The following is a 20,737-nucleotide window of genomic DNA, read 5'->3' as shown; positions in this document are numbered from 1 at the left end:
TGTACATAGGGGGCAGTATTATAGTAGTTATATTCTTGTACATAGGGGGCAGTATTATAGTAGTTATATTCTTGTACATAGGGGGCAGTATTATAGTAGTTATATTCTTGTACATAGGGGGCAGTATTATAGTAGTTATATTCCTGTACATAGGGGGCAGTATTATAGTAGTTATATTCCTGTACATAGGGGGCAGTATTATAGTAGTTATATTCTTGTACATAGGGGGCAGTATTATAGTAGTTATACTCTTGTACATAGGAAGCAGTATTATAGTAGTTATATTCCTGTACATAGGGGGCAGTATTATAGCAGTTATATTCTTGTACATAGGGGCAGTATTATAGCAGTTATATTCTTGTACATAGAGGGCAGTATTATAGCAGTTATATTCTTGTACATAGGGAGCAGTATTATAGTAGTTATATTCTTGTGCATAGAGGGCAGTATTATAGTAGTTACATTCTTGTACATAGGGGGCAGTATTATAGTAGTTACATTCTTGTACATAGGGGGCAGTATTATAGTAGTTACATTCTTGTACATAGAGGGCAGTATTATAGCAGTTATATTCTTGTACATAGAGGGCAGTATTATAGCAGTTATATTCTTGTACATAGAGGGCAGTATTATAGCAGTTATATTCTTGTGCATAGGGGCAGTATTATAGTAGTTATATTCTTGTACATAGAGGGCAGTATTATAGTAGTTACATTCTTGTACATAGAGGGCAGTATTATAGTAGTTACATTCTTGTACATAGAGGGCAGTATTATAGTAGTTACATTCTTGTACATAGAGGGCAGTATTATAGTAGTTACATTCTTGTACATAGGGGGCAGTATTATAGTAGTTATATTCTTGTACATAGGAGGCAGTATTATAGTAGTTATATTCTTGTACATAGGAGGCAGTATTATAGTAGTTATATTCTTGTACATAGGGGGCAGTATTATAGTAGTTATATTCTTGTATATAGGGGCAGTATTATAGTAGTTATATTCTTGTACATAGGGGGCAGTATTATAGTAGTTATATTCCTGTACATAGGGGGCAGTATTATAGTAGTTATATTCTTGTACATAGGGGGCAGTATTATAGTAGTTATATTCTTGTACATAGGGGGCAGTATTATAGTAGTTATATTCTTGTACATAGGGGACAGTATTATAGTAGTTATATTCCTGTACATAGGGGGCAGTATTATAGTAGTTATATTCTTGTACATAGGGGGGCAGTATTATAGTAGTTACATTCTTGTACATAGAGGGCAGTATTATAGTAGTTATATTCTTGTACATAGGGGACTGTATTATAGTAGTTATATTCTTGTACATAGGGGCAGTATTATAGTAGTTATATTCTTGTACATAGGGGGCAGTATTATAGTAGTTATATTCTTGTACATAGGGGGCAGTATTATAATAATTATATTCTTGTACATAGGGGGCAGTATTATAGTAGTTATATTCCTGTACATAGGGGGCAGTATTATAGTAGTTATATTCTTGTACATAGGGGGCAGTATTATAGTAGTTATATTCCTGTACATAGGGGGCAGTATTATAGTAGTTATATTCTTGTACATAGGGGGCAGTATTATAGTAGTTATATTCTTGTACATAGGGGGCAGTATTATAGTAGTTATATTCTTGTACATAGGGGGCAGTATTATAGTAGTTATATTCTTGTACATAGGGGGCAGTATTATAGTAGTTATATTCTTGTACATAGGGGCAGTATTATAGTAGTTATATTCTTGTACATAAGGGGCAGTATCTATGCACAAGAATATAACTACTATAATACTGCTCCCTATGTACAAGAATATAACTGCTATAATACTGCCCTCTATGTACAAGAATATAACTGCTATAATACTGCCCCTATGTACAAGAATATAACTGCTATAATACTGCCCCCTATGTACAGGAATATAACTACTATAATACTGCTTCCTATGTACAAGAGTATAACTACTATAATACTGCCCCCTATGTACAAGTATTCTTGTACATAGGGAGCAGTATTATAGTAGTTATATTCTTGTACATAGCGGGCAGTATTATAGTAGTTATATTCCTGTACATAGGGGGCAGTATTATAGTAGTTATAGTCTTGTACATAAGGGGCAGTATTATAGTAGTTATATTCTTGTACATAAGGGGCAGTATTATAGTAGTTATAGTCTTGTACATAGGGGGCAGTATTATAGTAGTTATAGTCTTGTACATAGGGGGCAGTATTATAGTAGTTATAGTCTTGTACATAAGGGGCAGTATTATAGTAGTTATATTCCTGTACATAGGGGCAGTATTATAGTAGTTATATTCTTGTACATAGGGGCAGTATTATAGTAGTTATATTCTTGTACATAGGAGGCAGTATTATAGTAGTTATATTCCTGTACATAGGGGCAGTATTATAGTAGTTATATTCTTGTACATAGGGAGCAGTATTATAGTAGTTATATTCTTGTACATAGCGGGCAGTATTATAGTAGTTATATTCCTGTACATAGGGGGCAGTATTATAGTAGTTATAGTCTTGTACATAAGGGGCAGTATTATAGTAGTTATATTCTTGTACATAAGGGGCAGTATTATAGTAGTTATAGTCTTGTACATAGGGGGCAGTATTATAGTAGTTATAGTCTTGTACATAAGGGGCAGTATTATAGTAGTTATATTCTTACCGTGTCACTGTCACATGGGTGGAACTGAAATGGCTGAGCTTTGTGAAACACTGGATTTTCCTGGACAAATAACTGGAGATTATAATCCCTCATCACCTGCAAACAATGAGACATCACTAAGTAATGTATCAGACAGAGATTTCATCATGTACTCAGTAGAGAAGATTTACACCAAAAAACAATAAAGTGTGTGACTGCAGACCCGTCCTCAGTGATCCAAATTAAAGTCAATCCAAAAATAAAAATAACATAAGAAATGATGGGGGAAAAAGTAAAACTTAATTATAAATTAAGTATTGTGCATCGCCCCAAGTGAGCAGAGCAGAAGTTGTAAGAATATGGAGCATGCAGGGCAGTACAGGACAGGAGGTTATAGAGCAGCTGCGGCTGAGTGATGGGTGACGCTCTTACCAAAGGAGGAAACTTCAGCTGCATGAACGCCTGGAAGATCAAAGACAGGAGGGCAACGAAGAGGTTAAGGGGGGAACAAGGAGCGGAGAGTTGTTAGTAGGGGGAACACTACTAGAGCAGAATTATAATACAGATTTTATATCATATACTCCGGTCACATCCAAAGCTGCATGCTAGTGTCCCTTACTTTCTGCCATTACTCTATTCTATAACGCCAGCCTGAGTGACTTGTAAAAGATACCTGGAGAATTGCGAGTGCAGCTCTGGCTGTGACTTGAGCATAAAAGACAATGTACAACCTAATAATCATACTAAGATCACAAGATATGAAAAAATTTGGACCCCCCCCCCCATCAGAACTTGCTGTCACTCCTGAGAGTGGTATAAGGATATATATGAGGACCCACGGGAGCTGACAATCTAATTGTGCTATATCCAACGCAAAATTTTGTAATCACTTTCTTCCATAAACAGTGCCCCACCTGTCGTGTGGTTGCACCTGGTATTGCAGCTCAGGTCAATATAGTAAATGAGGCACAGCCGCAATACCAGACACAACCTGAGGCAGACGTGGAGCTGTTTATGAAACATATTCCATATTTTGTATTCAGAGATGTGAATTCCCGGCTGGATCAGAACCTGGGACCCCATGTGGACTGTCCACTTACCCGGCTGGAGGTCTCCAACAGATACTGGAAGGTGCTCTGCACGGCCTGACATGTCTCCAGTTCCGTCCTGCTGAACGCCATGAGATAGTCCTTCAGGTGGTCGTATACGTTACCATCCAGGGTCTGCAATGAAAGGTAAGGGGCAATGAGACCACCAGGGAGCAGATCGTGGGGTAAAATCCCCTCGAGATTGAAAAACATTCCCAAAAACTCGAACCCAAAAACAAACCCTTACACCTATAGAGATGGATGGGGGAGTCACTTCTGGGTCCCAGAGGGGACTCCCCATAAATTTCTGGAATACTTAATCTTGCACAGACCTAACCTTATAGTTCTCATAGCTGAGGTTTTGCTACTATTGTAAGTGCAGGTGATCCCCTTTGACATACAGTAACTATAGGCTCTTCCTGGCACTGACACAATGTAACGAGATCCTTCTCTATATCGGTTTCTTATTAACGGACGCGATATTTGGGATCACTGAGCCTTGTGGGAGACTTCCATGGGAATCTCCTGGGATTGTGACCTCTGCCCTTTCACAGCTCCGTCACTGTCCTAATCCCGAAGAGGGAGACTTGGCAGCGGGAGATGGAATCTGTAATCGGAGAGAACATCAAACACTGGGACAGAGCAGAATTCACACGGCTCCGCAGCCAAGAGCAGGTGCTCTGCAACCTGTGCAGCTGGACTACAACTCCCAGCATGCCCTGCAAGTGTCAGATAATGTGCATCGCTGTGACATCACCAGTCCTCCACAGATAACCCTGCGGACATCACACTATGCGGAGGATGTATGGGGAAGTGTGGGTGCAGGGAGCCTGTGTGGCCACTAGATGTCAGCACATGAGAAAAACTGCAATGCTTAAAGAACATGACAAAAAAGAATGAAAAATAACCTGTCACATGACCTGTGATGTCACCGCTGCATAGAGGACATGGACATACCCCTCTGCTGCATAGCCCCTGGCTGTGGAGTCAGGTCACCCTGTAGAACGTGCAGTCATGTCTATTGTCATTACTGAGCGGGATACCTGCGCCCCGCCACAGGTGCAGCCCAGTCATGGGAGGGGTGCGGAACATTTGCTCTACATTACTAAGGTTACAGGTCATGTATACAGCGCAATATAATCCTGTGTCAGTCATACTGCAAACCCGGAATACAGACAGAGTTATGTATGGTCCCTGGAGAGATGTGTAATCAGACCTTTCTGTACAGGACTGTGATAGAAGGATTTATATATCAGCTTCTCCAAGTGCACTGGGAGTCTGTTCTCACACTGCTGTGCTCTGTGCTATCTGCTACAAAGTGATAGGTATTGTCCCAGGCGAGATGAGTAATCAGACCTTTGTGCAGGTTGTTCGTAGCAGCAGGACTGTGATATATAGATATATTCCAGGATTGTATCTACTCCATGTGCACTGGGAAGATGTCCTCACACTGCTGTGCTCTCTGAAGTGAACTGCTCTACAGCTTCTTGCCGTCGGGGATGTAGCATATTGAACACTACAGGGGTCCCACAGAACAAAGGGGAGCAACTGTTAAGCAGCTCAATCCAGAAGGCCCAGAGAAAAGCAGTGTGAGGGCACGCCACAAGAGCAGTTGTCGATGTCATAATCCCAGTCTATAAATCCATATTTCACAGTTCTGCTGCTACTAACAACATGCGCAAGAAGTATGATGCCTGCAGAGAGAACAGAGCACAGCAGTGTGAGGACACCCCCTTTCCCAATGTACTTGGTATGATTACACATCAGCCTGGGATGGTGTTGCAGAGAGAGGACTGTGTAAAAATGGAACAAACTCTCAGCTGTGAGAAGTCGGTCAGGTTAAAGGTTTTAGTTTCTTGATCTAAAAGGGAAATCTTACCATACACTGACAGCAAGCAAAGATCTTAAGGAGTTTTTTAAACTGTTTATTGTACAATCACACCGCACATAATAAACAATGGAAAGATCTTGAGGAATTTAAAGAAAAATGCTATTTAGAAAGCTGCAGAGCTCCTCACCCCCTCCCTGGCACGGTGGGGTGTACCCGGGCGGTCGGTATATTTAGGACTCTGTGTCACCAGCAGCCGCTCTGGGCACAGGAAACAGGTGGAGCACAGCAAAGGAAGGGAGAGACCGGGACCCCGCAACCCCCTCCACCGCACCGTGCCCCCATAAATCTGTAATCTGGTCATCACTCCTAACCTTTACACACAATAAAGACCATTACCAAACAGCCCTGCAGGGGGCGACAACTACAGAGACCCCAGGGTGTCCAGTGTACTATCCTCCTTAATAGGATACTCTTCAGTTATTTCTAAGTGATATCTCACCCTAGGTCACCCAGCTTTTCCAGGCACCTGAATTGTAAACTTGCCTTGTGCTGCGTACACAGCTTCACAACTGGAGCTGTAATGGTTCTCACTCAGCTTTCCCCAACTCCTGAATGGTAAATTTGTCTTGTGCTATGTGAGTTGTCATACTGGTTGTCATCCAACTTTTTCAGGAGCAGATAAATCTAGAGGGAGCAGAGGAGAAGCCCTTGCTATGGTGGCGCCCCCTGCTGCAGGGATTGCGCCAAATCCATAGATCCGATCTATAGAGGTCACTAATCCGTGCATCTCTGAAACATCTAATCCGAGGTCTAATCCCGGCCCTTCCTGGAAATCAGTACAGGAACCAACTGAGGTGGCGGACAGCTCTTTACTTCATTCTTATACTCCAGTCACATCCAAAGCTGCTCCAAGGAGACAGATTTAGAGATTCTAACCAGATTTTTCTCTACTTTTAACATTAAAGTCCTCCCTCTAGAATGCAAGAAATCAGTACGCAAAATTAAATGCAGCTTTGGAGGTAATTGGAGCACATAAAGCTGTACATGCCCCTACTCTGCCGAGGCTCCTGCTGTCCTAACTGCATGTGCAGATTGTGCTTGAAGAAGCAGAGCTGCAGTGTAAAGCAAGGAGCTTGCCGTAAGATAAGACCAGAGGAAAAGATGAGGGCCCAATTGTTACACCTGGGGCCCATCAGTGTAAAGCATGGGAGAGGGATTACAGACTACCTGTGACTCCTATAGACAGTGCAGATAATCCTGAGTGACTGATAGCTGGAGTGATGCTGCAGTGTAAAGCATGGGAGAGGGATTACAGACTACCTGTGACTCCTATAGACAGTGCAGATAATCCTGAGTGACTGATAGCTGGAGTGATGCTGCAGTGTAAAGCATGGGAGAGGGATTACAGACCACCTGTGACTCCTATAGACAGTGCAGATAATCCTGAGTGACTGATAGCTGGAGTGATGCTGCAGTGTAAAGCATGGGAGAGGGATTACAGACCACCTGTGACTCCCATAGACAGTGCAGATAATCCTGAGTGACTGATAGCTGGAGTGATGCTGCAGTGTAAAGCATGGGAGAGGGATTACAGACTACCTGTGACTCCTATAGACAGTGCAGATAATCCTGAGTGACTGATAGCTGGAGTGATGCTGCAGTGTAAAGCATGGGAGAGGGATTACAGACTACCTGTGACTCCCATAGACAGTGCAGATAATCCTGAGTGACTGATAGCTGGAGTGATGCTGCAGTGTAAAGCATGGGAGAGGGATTACAGACTACCTGTGACTCCCATAGACAGTGCAGATAATCCTGAGTGACTGATAGCTGGAGTGATGCTGCAGTGTAAAGCATAGGAGAGGGATTACAGACTACCTGTGACTCCTATAGACAGTGCAGATAATCCTGTGTGACTAATAGCTGGAGTGATGCTGCAGTGTAAAGCATGGGAGAGGGATTACAGACTACCTGTGACTCCCATAGTGCAGATACACCTGGATCACTGACTCCAGTTTAAGGACAAGGTATAGGTTGGTGGGCGAGGGGGTCGCACCAGCACATCCAGACGAGACACTCGCACATTCCTTGCCAATATTAGAACAATAATACAATGACATCAGCGCGCTGCGCTCCCCGGCCCGTCTCCGACCCCCTGAGTACAAAGGAAGGAGGAAGTCCGATCAGACGAGCCACATAAACACGGCCACACAATACAACAATGCGGCCGGCGGGGCAATGCCATTGTCTGGACTGGCACCGCAGACAACAAAGGGTATGGGGGACTCCACAGAGACAGGACCCCCACCCCACAACATGGGGGGACCACATCCAGCTCCACTCACCTTCATGGTATTGGCCAGGTCCGTCTGGTAGTAGCGGTCCTGATGGGCATTGGCCGCTGCCAGGGTGAGGAGATAGTCGTTGCGGGCGTGGGTGGCTTTGGCGTTGCATTCTTGTCTTCGGGCTTTTAACTGCATTAAAAAAAAAATGACAGAATACTAAAAACTTTAAGATTTCAACCCAAAACATGTTGGTATGGTGAATGGGCAAGATCACATGACTCCCCTGGTCTTCAATCATCTTAAAATGTTCATAAATTGATTTTCTAATTGCACCCATCACAGATCAGTGATCATAAAGCAATGCATCATGGGAGATCATGTGATCGCCCGAAGGTTTAGGTTTGGGGGTTAATTTTCCCAAGGCTGACCTAACGGAATTTTCTGGGTGCGTTCACACGTTGCATTTGTTAACACATTGTAAACACAATTATGTTTGTGTAAATGTAATGTGAACGTGTTCTAAACGCAATGTGTGAATATGACCTGAAAGCAGCTTTGGAACTCAATGGAGAAATGACATAAAAATCAGTACAACTACAAAGCAAAGCCCCCAATTCTAGCGTCTGCAGAGGAGGGGGAGAGACTCTTACCTTAACATTTGCTTTCTGTAAACTTATCCTGGACTGGAATAAGCTGAGTTTAGATCTGTCAAGAATAGAGAGAAACAATGTAAGTCAGGGGCAGCACATGCGACTGCTACATTACTACAAATCCCATGTGTCCTTGATAGAAACCCCCCAGATATCTGATCTATTCCGTTCACCAACAGCAAGCAGAGATCTTCTTTTAACAAGAGGCAGATTAGCCTTTAAGTATACGTCTCTTTTAAAGGGGTCCATTCAGACCTACAGCACTACAGCACTCTGTCTGGTAGTCACCTGTATTGGAAGAAGCTGCAATACCAGAATCAACTTATGGACAAAGGTGGCAGCGTTTCTAGAAGCTACCTGCAGCACGTGCCCCCACCATTACGCGCCTGCAGCACGTGCCCCCCGATGCGCCCCCCAGATGGGGAGCTCCAGCACCATATAGATGTAGGAATGGGAGCTAATCCTCCTGCTTCACCTCACAGAGGAGACACTAATCCTGAGCGAGTTCACTCTCAGAGTGCGTATCGTGCGGCCATAGTGAACAATAGGAGGGGCGGGTGACGTCACCTCATTACCCTGGAAGCCGCCATTCCTAAAAAGCCATCAAACCATACAACACTCCACCCTAATTCTACACAACAACAGTAAAATGTTCATCCTGAGCCACCTGCTTCATGAACCGATTTCCGGAACTATAGTAAAGAATGACACTGTTACACAGACAGCAAGCAGAGGTCTTGACCACAATGAAGACTTCATACTATATATTAGAGAAAGTGATGGACAACCCCTTTAAGACTCCAGCCCTTACAATACACAACGTAGATACCGTCCTGCCATCAGTCTAAACAGCACAACCCCCACACACCTGCATGGTAAACCCAAAACCCCACAATGTAACCAGACATACAACATAGTAACGAGTCACAGTAATCCAATAATTATTGGTGAGAAATGAAACAAATGAAACATTTAGAGAATCTGTTTCATTTCACATTGTAATAACCCAAAATGAAAGGACACGAGGAAGAGGCAAAAGTGTCTGGGAAAATCACAGGTGAATTGAGACACCACAGCTATGGGATGCTGGGAGTTGTTGTTCTATTCAACCCCCGGAGTTCAAGTCTGGAAGCCGAGAGGTGAAAAGATGAATGATAACAACAGGAATATATAACAGCAATGCATCATGGGAGCAGATTTGTGACCTTCAGAAAGACAGCGACAGAATGAGTGACAAACTCGTTATACAAGAACAGTTACCATGGCAACAGGGAAGAAGCGACTCCAGACATTACTGACACTAACCTGACATGAACGGAGGAAGGAAGTGACAACTGCAACGCCCTGTCTGATACCACTGCTATAATACTGACACGGCAAGCTTATAATATCACTGTTATACTGCCCCCTATGTACAGGAAGAGAACTACTATAATACTGCCCCCTATGTACAAGAATATAACTACTATAATACTGCCCCTATGTACAAGAATATAACTACTATAATACTGCCCCTATGTACAAGAATATAACTACTATAATACTGCCCCCTATGTACAAGAATATAACTACTATAATACTGCCCCCTATGTACAGGAATATAACTACAATAATACTGCACCCTATGTACAAGAATATAACTACTATAATACTGCCCCCTATGTATAAGAATATAACTACTATAATACTGCCCCCAATGTACAGGAATATAACTACTATAATACTGCCCTCTATGTACAAGAATATAACTACTACAATACTGCCCCCTATGTACAAGAATATAACTACTATAATACTGCCCCCTATGTACAAGAATATAACTACTATAATACTGCCCCCTATGTACAAGAATATAACTACTATAATACTGCCTCCTATGTACAGGAATATAACTCCTATAATACTGCCCCCTATGTACAAGAATATAACTCCTATAATACTGCCCCCTATGTACAAGAATATAACTACTATAATACTGCCCCCTATGTACAAGAATATAACTACTATAATACTGCCTCCTATGTACAGGAATATAACTCCTATAATACTGCCCCCTATGTACAAGAATATAACTACTATAATACTACCCCTATGTACAGGAATATAACTACTATAATACTGCCCCCTATGTACAAGAATATAACTACTATAATACTGCCCCCTATGTACAGGAATATAACTACTATAATACTGCCCCCTATGTACAAGAATATAACTACTATAATACTGCCCCCTATGTACAAGAATATAACTACTATAATACTGCGCCCTATGTACAAGAATATAACTACTATAATACTGCCCCCTATGTACAGGAATATAACTACTATAATACTGCCCCCTATGTACAGGAATATAACTACTATAATACTGCCCCCTATGTACAGGAATATAACTACTATAATACTGCCCCCTATGTACAAGAATATAACTACTATAATACTGCCCCCTATGTACAAGAATATAACTACTATAATACTGCCACCTATGTACAAGAATATAACTACTATAATACTGCCCCCTATGTACAGGAATATAACTACTATAATACTGCCCCCTATGTACAAGAATATAACTACTATAATACTGCCCCCTATGTACAAGAATATAACTACTATAATACTGCCCCCTATGTACAAGAATATAACTACTATAATACTGCCCCCTATGTACAAGAATATAACTACTATAATACTGCCCCCTATGTACAAGAATATAACTACTATAATACTGCTCCTATGTACAAGAATATAACTACTATAATACTGACCCCTATGTAAAAGAATATAAATACTATAATACTGCCCCCTATGTACAAGAATATAACTACTATAATACTGCCCCCTATGTGCAGGAATATAACTACTATAATACTGCCCCCTATGTACAAGAATATAACTACTATAATACTGCCCCCTATGTACAGGAATATAACTACTATAATACTGCCCTCTATGTACAAGAATATAACTACTATAATACTGCCCCCTATGTACAAGAATATAACTACTATAATACTGCCCCCTATGTACAGGAATATAACTACTATAATACTGCCCCCTATGTACAAGAATATAACTACTATAATACTGCCCCCTATGTACAAGAATATAACTACTATAATACTGCCCCCTATGTACAGGAATATAACTACTATAATACAGCCCCCTATGTACAGGAATATAACTACTATAATACTGCCCCCTATGTACAAGAATATAATTACTATAATACTGCCCCCTATGTACAGGAATATAACTACTATAATACTGCCCCCTATGTACAGGAATATAACTACTATAATACTGCCCCCTATGTACAAGAATATAACTACTATAATACTGCCCCCTATGTACAAGAATATAACTACTATAATACTGCCCCTTATGTACAAGAATATAACTACTATAATACTGCCCCCTATGTACAGGAATATAACTACTATAATACTGCCCCCTATGTACAGGAATATAACTACAATAACTCTGCCTTGTAAATGCAGTCTTAGGCTACATTCACACACATGTATGGGGGACGTGTATACGGCCGACTTATATACGGGCGATATACGTCCCCCATACACTTCTATGGGCTCACGGCCCTGTACGGGAGTGGTACGGTGCAGCACACGTGAGTCACCGTACCGCTCTGTAGCCCGGGAAAAGATAGGACATGTCCGATATTTTCCTGTATTATGGCGCCGTGCACCATAACTTCCTGTGGAGAGGGGCGGGGGTGAGCAGCGCTCACCTCCTCCTCTCCCTGCGCTGCCGTGTGCTCACCGTGCTACGGTGTAGCGGGTACACAGCAGTGTGCATGTAGCCCTCTTTCTCCTATATGTACCACACAGGTGTCTCTTGGAGTAGTGTATACACAGCGCCCCCTCCCTGTGGCTGGAGCGGATGCAGTGTGTGCCTAGTGATGTTCTCAATGAGCGATTGTGAAGTTGCGGTATTTCAAACACCGGACCCCAGGATCTCACTTGGCATCGATGTCGGCTTTCTCTCGCATTCCGTGCGCCATCTGCTCGGCCTCATAGTACTTCTTTTTGGCCTTGGCTAAATCCTTCACTGTCTCCTGGAGTTCCGTCTGGATCTTCGTCAGCTGGTCCACACACTGCAAGAAAAACCCAGAGGGTATTATAGCGGCATTAGAGCCTCACACACCGCATATGAGACATGGGGCAGGGGAACAAGAAGGGTCTCAGAGGGTAGAAAAACAATACGATGAATGTTCTATGCAACTGAGCGCATCACCGGCAGAATAGTGAGTGCAGCTCTGGGGTATAATACAGGATGTAACTCAGGATCAGTACAGGATAAGTAATGTCATGTATGTACACAGTGACTGCACCAGCAGCAGAATAGTGAGTGCAGCTCTGGAGTATAATACATGATGTAACTCAGGATCAGTACAGGATAAGTAATGTCATGTATGTACACAGTGACTGCACCAGCAGCAGAATAGTGAGTACAGCTCTGGAGTATAATACAGGATGTAACTCAGGATCAGTACAGGATAAGTAATGTCATGTATGTACACAGTGACTGCACCAGCAGCAGAATAGTGAGTGCAGCTCTGGGGTATAATACAGGATGTAACTCAGGATCAGTACAGGATAAGTAATGTCATGTATGTACACAGTGACTGCACCAGCAGCAGAATAGTGAGTGCAGCTCTGGGGTATAATACAGGATGTAACTCAGGATCAGTACAGGATAAGTAATGTCATGTATGTACACAGTGACTGCACCAGCAGCAGAATAGTGAGTGCAGCTCTGGAGTATAATACAGGATGTAACTCAGGGTCAGTACAGGATAGGTAATGTCATGTATGTACACAGTGACTGCACCAGCAGCAGAATAGTGAGTGCAGCTCTGGGGTATAATACAGGATGTAACTCAGGATCAGTACAGGATAATGAATGTCATGTATGTACACAGTGACTGCACCAGCAGCAGAATAGTGAGTGCAGCTCTGGAGTATAATACATGATGTAACTCAGGATCAGTACAGGATAAGTAATGTCATGTATGTACACAGTGACTGCACCAGCAGCAGAATAGTGAGTACAGCTCTGGAGTATAATACAGGATGTAACTCAGGATCAGTACAGGATAAGTAATGTCATGTATGTACACAGTGACTGCACCAGCAGCAGAATAGTGAGTGCAGCTCTGGGGTATAATACAGGATGTAACTCAGGATCAGTACAGGATAAGTAATGTCATGTATGTACACAGTGACTGCACCAGCAGCAGAATAGTGAGTGCAGCTCTGGAGTATAATACAGGATGTAACTCAGGGTCAGTACAGGATAGGTAATGTCATGTATGTACACAGTGACTGCACCAGCAGCAGAATAGTGAGTGCAGCTCTGGGGTATAATACAGGATGTAACTCAGGATCAGTACAGGATAATGAATGTCATGTATGTACACAGTGACTGCACCAGCAGCAGAATAGTGAGTGCAGCTCTGGAGCATAATACAGGATGTAACTCAGGATCAGTACAGGATAAGTAATGTCATGTATGTACACAGTGACTGCACCAGCAGCAGAATAGTGAGTGCAGCTCTGGAGTATAATACAGGATGTATCTCAGGATCAGTACAGGATAAGTAATGTCATGTATGTACACAGTGACTGCACCAGCAGCAGAATAGTAAGAGCAGCTATGGTGTATAATACAGGATGTAACTCAGGATCAGTACAGGATAAGTAATGTCATGTATGTACACAGTGACTGCACCAGCAGCAGAATAGTGAGTGCAGCTCTGGAGTATAATACAGGATGTAACTCAGGATCAGTACAGGATAAGTAATGTCATGTATGTACACAGTGACTGCACCAGCAGCAGAATAGTGAGTGCAGCTCTGGAGTATAATACAGGATGTAACTCAGGATCAGTACAGGATAAGTAATGTCATGTATGTACACAGTGACTGCACCAGCAGCAGAATAGTGAGTGCAGCTCTGGAGTATAATACAGGATGTAACTCAGGATCAGTACAGGATAAGTAATGTCATGTATGTACACAGTGACTGCACCAGCAGCAGAATAGTGAGTGCAGCTCTGGGGTATAATACAGGATGTAACTCAGGATCAGTACAGGATAAGTAATGTCATGTATGTACACAGTGACTGCACCAGCAGCAGAATAGTGAGTGCAGCTCTGGAGTATAATACAGGATGTAACTCAGGATCAGTACAGGATAAGTAATGTCATGTATGTACACAGTGACTTCACCAGCAGCAGAATAGTGAGTGCAGCTCTGGGGTATAATACAGGATGTAACTCAGGGTCAGTACAGGATGAGTAATGTCATGTATGTACACAGTGACTGCACCAGCAGCAGAATAGTGAGTGCAGCTCTGGAGTATAATACAGGATGTAACTCAGGGTCAGTACAGGATAAGTAATGTCATGTATGTACACAGTGACTGCACCAGCAGCAGAATAGTGAGTGCAGCTCTGGAGTATAATACAGGATAGGTCCTGGAGTTGGGGCCCCCCCTTTGTTCCTTATTCCGTACCTTCTTCAGCTGCTGCTCCTTGTAGAGCTTCACGGTGCGGGCAGGTTCGGAGATCAGGTTCCTATAGTTTTCGCAGATGTTTATTCGGGATTGTGCCACTTGTATTGTCCCCTCTAGGAAGGATTTCCATACGGTGTAGATGTTCCTGAAGAGAGAGAGAAAGAAAGAGTGAGATCACAGCAAACCCTCGAGAAACACAAGGAGATGAATACAAGGTATTGCTCTCTGTTATCAGCTTCTTCAGGCCAGAGTGGGCGACTGTGGGGCAGGTGAATGCCCTCTCCTGCCCTCTGTTATCGGCTCCTTTAGTCTGGGGATTAGATACTCTATGACTACTTCTGTCACATTTCCATCCATCCGCACGCAGCTTATTCGTTACAATGTTTCAGCGCAGGATTTCGTCTTCAAGGTGAATGGAGTCGCAGCACAAAACTTTTTAACCTGCAATGTGCTGATATTACAACGGACCATAGGGTAATGATCATAAATCAGCGTCTCATGAAGTGTCCACAAGTGCTGCAGAGTCGTTCCATTGTGTCAGTGGGAAAGTTTTAACAAGGAATAAAATGTATTAGAAATGACGGATCTAATACCAGGACAAGGTGAGGACAGGATCACACGTATAGGGTGTATGATCATAGCTATAGAGCTGACATGACTCTAGTCACATCCAAAGCTGCACTAAAATGATCTTGGCCAATACCACCAAGAAAACACTCAACAGGGAACCTGTCAGCAGGAGTGACCATACAGACTGCAGCCAGTGTTAAGTATTGACCCTGGAGAGATGTGTTATCAGTACTTTGTGTGTGTTGTTAGTAGCAGCAGGACTGTGAAATATGTGTTTATATTACAGGATTTTACTGGGGGCGTGTCCTCACGCTGCTGTGCTCTGTGCAGTCATTGTTAGGTACTGGCCCAGCACAGATGTTTAATCAGACCATTGTGTGTGTTGCTAGTAGCAGCAGGACTGTGAAATAGGTGAGGAGGTAGGTACCTGTACTCGCTCCTCTCGTCTGGCTTCACTACAGGCCAGTCCTTCTTCAGGTATTGGCTGGCTAACTTCTGGATAGTCTGCGGGAAGAAAGACACCAAAGATTAGACGACAGAGGGCAAAAACATCACAAGCAACAAGAGGACTCGCACCTTATACACAGCTCAGCAGACCGTATCACACAGGATTGGATTAGATACACAGCTCAGCAGACCGTATCACACAGGATAGGATTAGATACACAGCTCAGCAGACCGTATCACACAAGAAAGGATTAGATACACAGCTCAGCAGCCAGTATCACACAGAATAGGATAAGATACACAGTTTAGCAGACTGTATCACACAGGAGAGGATTAGATACACAGCTCAGCAGCTAGTATCACACAGGATAGGATTAGATACACAACTCAGCAGACTGCATCACACAGGATAGGATTAGATACACAGCTCAGCAGACAGTATCACACAGGAGAGGATTAGATACACAGCTCAGCAGACCGTATCACACAGGGTGGGATTAGATACACAGCTCAGCAGACAGTATCACACAGGAAAGGATTAGATACACAGCTCAGCAGACAGTATTACACAGGATAGGATTAGATACACAGCTCAGACAGTATCACACAGGATAGGATCAGATACACAGCTCAGCAGACAGTATCACACAGGGTAGGATTAGATACACAGCTCAGCAGACAGTATCACACAGGATAGGATTAGATACACAGCTCAGCAGACCGTATCACACAAGAAAGGATTAGATACACAGTTCAGCAGACAGTATCACACAGAATAGGATAAGATACACAGTTTAGCAGTCTGTATCACACAGGGTAGGATTAGATACACAGCTCAGCAGCCAGTATCACACAGGATAGGATTAGATACACATCTGAGGAGTCAGTATCACACAGGAGAGGATTAGATACATAGCTCAGCAGACAGTATCACACAGGATAGGATTAGATACACAGCTCAGCAGACAGTATCACACAGGAGAGGATTAGATACACGGCTCAGCAGCCAGTATCACACAGGATAGGATTAGATACACAGCTCAAGCAGACTGTATCACACAGGATATGATTAGATACACAGCTCAGCAGGCAGTATCACACAAGAGAGGATTAGATACACAGCTCAGCAGACAGTATCACACATGATAGGATTAGATACACAGCTCAGCAGACAGTATCACACAGGAGAGGATTAGATAAACAGCTCAGCAGGCAGTATCACACAAGAGAGGATTAGATACACAGCTCAGCAGACAGTATCACACAGGATAGGATTAGATACACAGCTCAGCAGGCAGTATCACACAAGAGAGGATTAGATACACAGCTCAGCAGACAGTATCACACAGGATGGGATTAGATACACAGCTCAGCAGACAGTATCACACAGGGTTAGATACATAGCTCAGAAGACAGTATCACACATGAAAGGATTAGATACATAGCTCAGAAGCCAGTATCACACAGGATAGGATTAGATACACAGCTCAGCAGGCAGTATCACACAGGATAGGATTAGATACACAGTGCAGAAGACAGTATCACACAGGGTAGGATTAGATACACAGCTCAGCAGCCAGTATCACACAGGATAGGATTAGATACACATCTGAGGAGTCAGTATCACACAGGATAGGATTAGATACACATCTGAGGAGTCAGTATCACACAGGAGAGGATTAGATACACAGCTCAGCTGCCAGTATCACACAGGATAGGATCAGATACACAGCTCAGCAGACAGTATCACACAGGATAGGATTAGATACACAGATCAGCAGACAGTATCACACAGGATAGGATTAGATACACAGCTCAGCAGACAGTATCACACAGGATAGGATTAGATACACAGCTCAGCAGACAGTATCACACAGGAGAGGATTAGATACACAGTTCAGCAGACAGTATCACACAGGAGAGGATTAGATACACAGCTCAGCAGACAGTATCACACAGGATAGGATTAGATACACAGCTCAGCAGTCAGTATCACACAGGAGAGGATTAGATACACAGCTCAGCAGGCTGTATCACACAGGATAGGATTAGATACACAGTTCAGCAGACAGTATCACACAGGATAGGATTAGATACACAGCTCAGAAGTTAGTATCAAAATAAATAACAAAATTATAATTTTATAATTTTCATTATATTATAATAATATATTAATAAATGAGGTACATAATATATAATATTTTAAATTTGAAAGTAAAAAAATAATAAGTATATCTGAATTTTCATCTCTCAGTGTGTGTGTGGGGGGGGGCAGATGTTTGGCCAATATTCAGTATATGACACTGATTTATGTTATAATAAATATTTGCCCCTCTAATAAAACAAACACAGCAGGTCCTTTCATCGGGTGCAGCTGTACGCGGGGCCGGCGCTGCCCAGGAATGCCCCGTACATTGTGCCACTGCGGGAGTCCCATGCCTTCCGGGCTATAAAAACCTTACGAGACAAGTAATGGCCCGAGGAGACGTTTATGGGAATGAACTTTAATTGAGGGATGTCAGGAGCTCCGGGGATCCCGACAACAACAACAACTACTGACTGGTGTTCCCAGGCCCCGAGGAGCATAATTACTTAGACAACAGATGGGCAGCCGCCCCCCACCCACCATAAACTATCACAAGCCCCCAATACATGACTGAAGACTAAAAACAATCCCAGGAGATCCCGTGACCAGATTATGTTTTTCCAATTTAAAAGTCTTCTCCAGATTTACTAAAATCTGATTAATAGGGCAACGAGAGATAGAAAATCTATCCGCTCCACTTCTAGATTCCCTGAACACAACTAAGGGCTTCCAATATATGATGGAAGTGAGGAAGGCGATCTTGCTTTCCAAATTTAAAGGCATTTTACAGATTTGTGAAAAAAATCTAATTAATAGGGCGACGAGAGTGCAAACATTCCAATTCCACATCCCACAACATACCAGGAACTTCCAATTTATCACCGGAAAATAGAAGCCGTCTCGTGAGAAGTTTATATTTTTCAAGATATTTATTATATATATTATAAAAAATCTGATTAATAGGGCAAATAAAGTTATTTCCACTAACGATATATGTATATAATCCAATAATCTGATTAATAGTTAATATTACTGGACGCTAGAGATGTGTTGTGTACAACAAACATGATAGACAGTGAGTCCCAAAGAATGAGACTGTCAAACAACGAGCTGGGACCTCCTTTCCTTGAATTGACAACACAACAAGGTTGTCAAGGATTTTTGGGGGTTTCTGAAGGCCGGGGTAAGGGCATCTTTTTAGGCTCTGTACTTCTAGAGTTTGACACCTCTGGTCCAGCCTATAGGGCTGGAAACCCTTGTGGACCCGTCAGTGGCCTCCTGGGACCACAGAAAGTGACAATAGAGGAAGCAATATCTCCTGCGGTCTGAGGAAACCCACTGATTGGCCAATGCGTGACCACAGGGGTAGAGAAGACTGTACGTAATGGCGTAAGAAAGTGGAAGCTGCAGATGGGCGAGTAAGCGGTTAATATTTTTGTACTTTTCCAGAATTCCTTAATAATCCGCTTTAATCAGATTTTTCTAATCAAGAAGGAAAACTTAGGGCACCCTAGAAATGACCAGAGAGGCTTCTGTCAGGAGGGGGGTGAGGGGGCCCCTAATAGTCAGAGGAAGTTGGTGTCCACTCACTTTGGATCAAGCATGTGTAGACCCCCTACCCAATTCTGAGGATATCAATAATGAATATCAATCTATGGGGTCCTAGGATCAGAAGCCTCAAACCTGATCCAAACCTCCAACCCATCACATTACAGATCACTGCTGTATAGATCTTAGAAAAATCTGATTAATAAAACCCATGTAAGAGAAAGAAGAATTTTTGAAGCATTTTGATGCAAGTGACTAATCGGCATCCTCCAACTTATCCTCTGTAGTTGGATAGAATTCCCCTTTAATTATGATCACTGATGCTCCACTAATATCTCCCCCCCTCCCCCAACTGCTGACACAAGCGATATTACGCTGACAGTGCAGGAGGAGATGACTGTGCCCGAGTCCCATTCCGAGGTCAGGTCATTCCTAGGAAATAAGTCGGAGGAGGAAGCTCTGATGACGGGTCAGTGACAGATCCACGGCTAACACAACAAGATACATAGCAACAATGGGGTCACAGAGAGCAACTAGAGCTTCTTAAAGGGGCCACAACCGCGTCCAATTGTAGCAGAATGTATCATTGCACCATATTTGCCGCATACAACTTTACTGTATTAAGAATCCTAGGTGGCGCCACCTTAAATATTTCACAGCAATAGATAAACGCAGACTTACAAGAGAGGGGGGCGGGGGGGGGGGGGTCATAGCTCAGGAATAGTCTATGAGGACACAAAATAAATAGAAAAAAAAAAAAAAAAAGTAAAAAAAAAAGAAAATTCTAAAATGCTCAATCAAAAAACGCAGAAATGTTTTTCTTCCTTAATAAACCACCAATAAATACTAAAAAAAAAAATAAAAAAAAAATGGGAATATAAAAAAAAAAAATAAAATCATTATTTAGATGTTATTAAAACAATTTTTTTTTCAGTTTAAATAAAATTGAAAAAAAAAGGTACAAATAATTATCTAGCAATTAGTAATTTCCACCCCTCCTCCCCCTTGCTCATTTGTT

The 20,737-nt window shown here is 42.5% G+C and overlaps 1 protein-coding gene across 6 annotated transcripts in view; it reads right to left on the bottom strand.

The window, feature by feature from the left end:
* Positions 1–20,737, bottom strand: part of FCHSD2 (FCH and double SH3 domains 2) — a 144,472-nt gene that overhangs the window by 22,341 nt on the left and 101,394 nt on the right. For 4 of the 6 annotated variants that reach the window (XM_072133879.1, XM_072133880.1, XM_072133875.1 and 1 more), the window contains exons 4-11: positions 16,066–16,142; positions 15,069–15,213; positions 12,511–12,644; positions 8,529–8,583; positions 7,939–8,067; positions 3,775–3,897; positions 3,107–3,136; positions 2,696–2,791 (exon numbers count right to left, since the gene is read on the bottom strand). In XM_072133879.1, the coding sequence (XP_071989980.1) occupies positions 2,696–2,791; positions 3,107–3,136; positions 3,775–3,897; positions 7,939–8,067; positions 8,529–8,583; positions 12,511–12,644; positions 15,069–15,213; positions 16,066–16,142 (789 nt within the window). The remainder of the gene's footprint in view (positions 1–2,695; positions 2,792–3,106; positions 3,137–3,774; positions 3,898–7,938; positions 8,068–8,528; positions 8,584–12,510; positions 12,645–15,068; positions 15,214–16,065; positions 16,143–20,737) is intronic. The other 2 variants (XM_072133877.1, XM_072133881.1) reach the window with 1 other exon arrangement.

The sequence above is a fragment of the Engystomops pustulosus genome, chromosome 2 (genome assembly GCF_040894005.1).
Source record: "Engystomops pustulosus chromosome 2, aEngPut4.maternal, whole genome shotgun sequence".
In the NCBI taxonomy this organism is placed as follows: Eukaryota; Metazoa; Chordata; class Amphibia; order Anura; family Leptodactylidae; genus Engystomops; species Engystomops pustulosus.
Note: the sequence above shows the minus strand (reverse complement) of the source record. Positions and strands in the feature narration are given on the sequence as shown.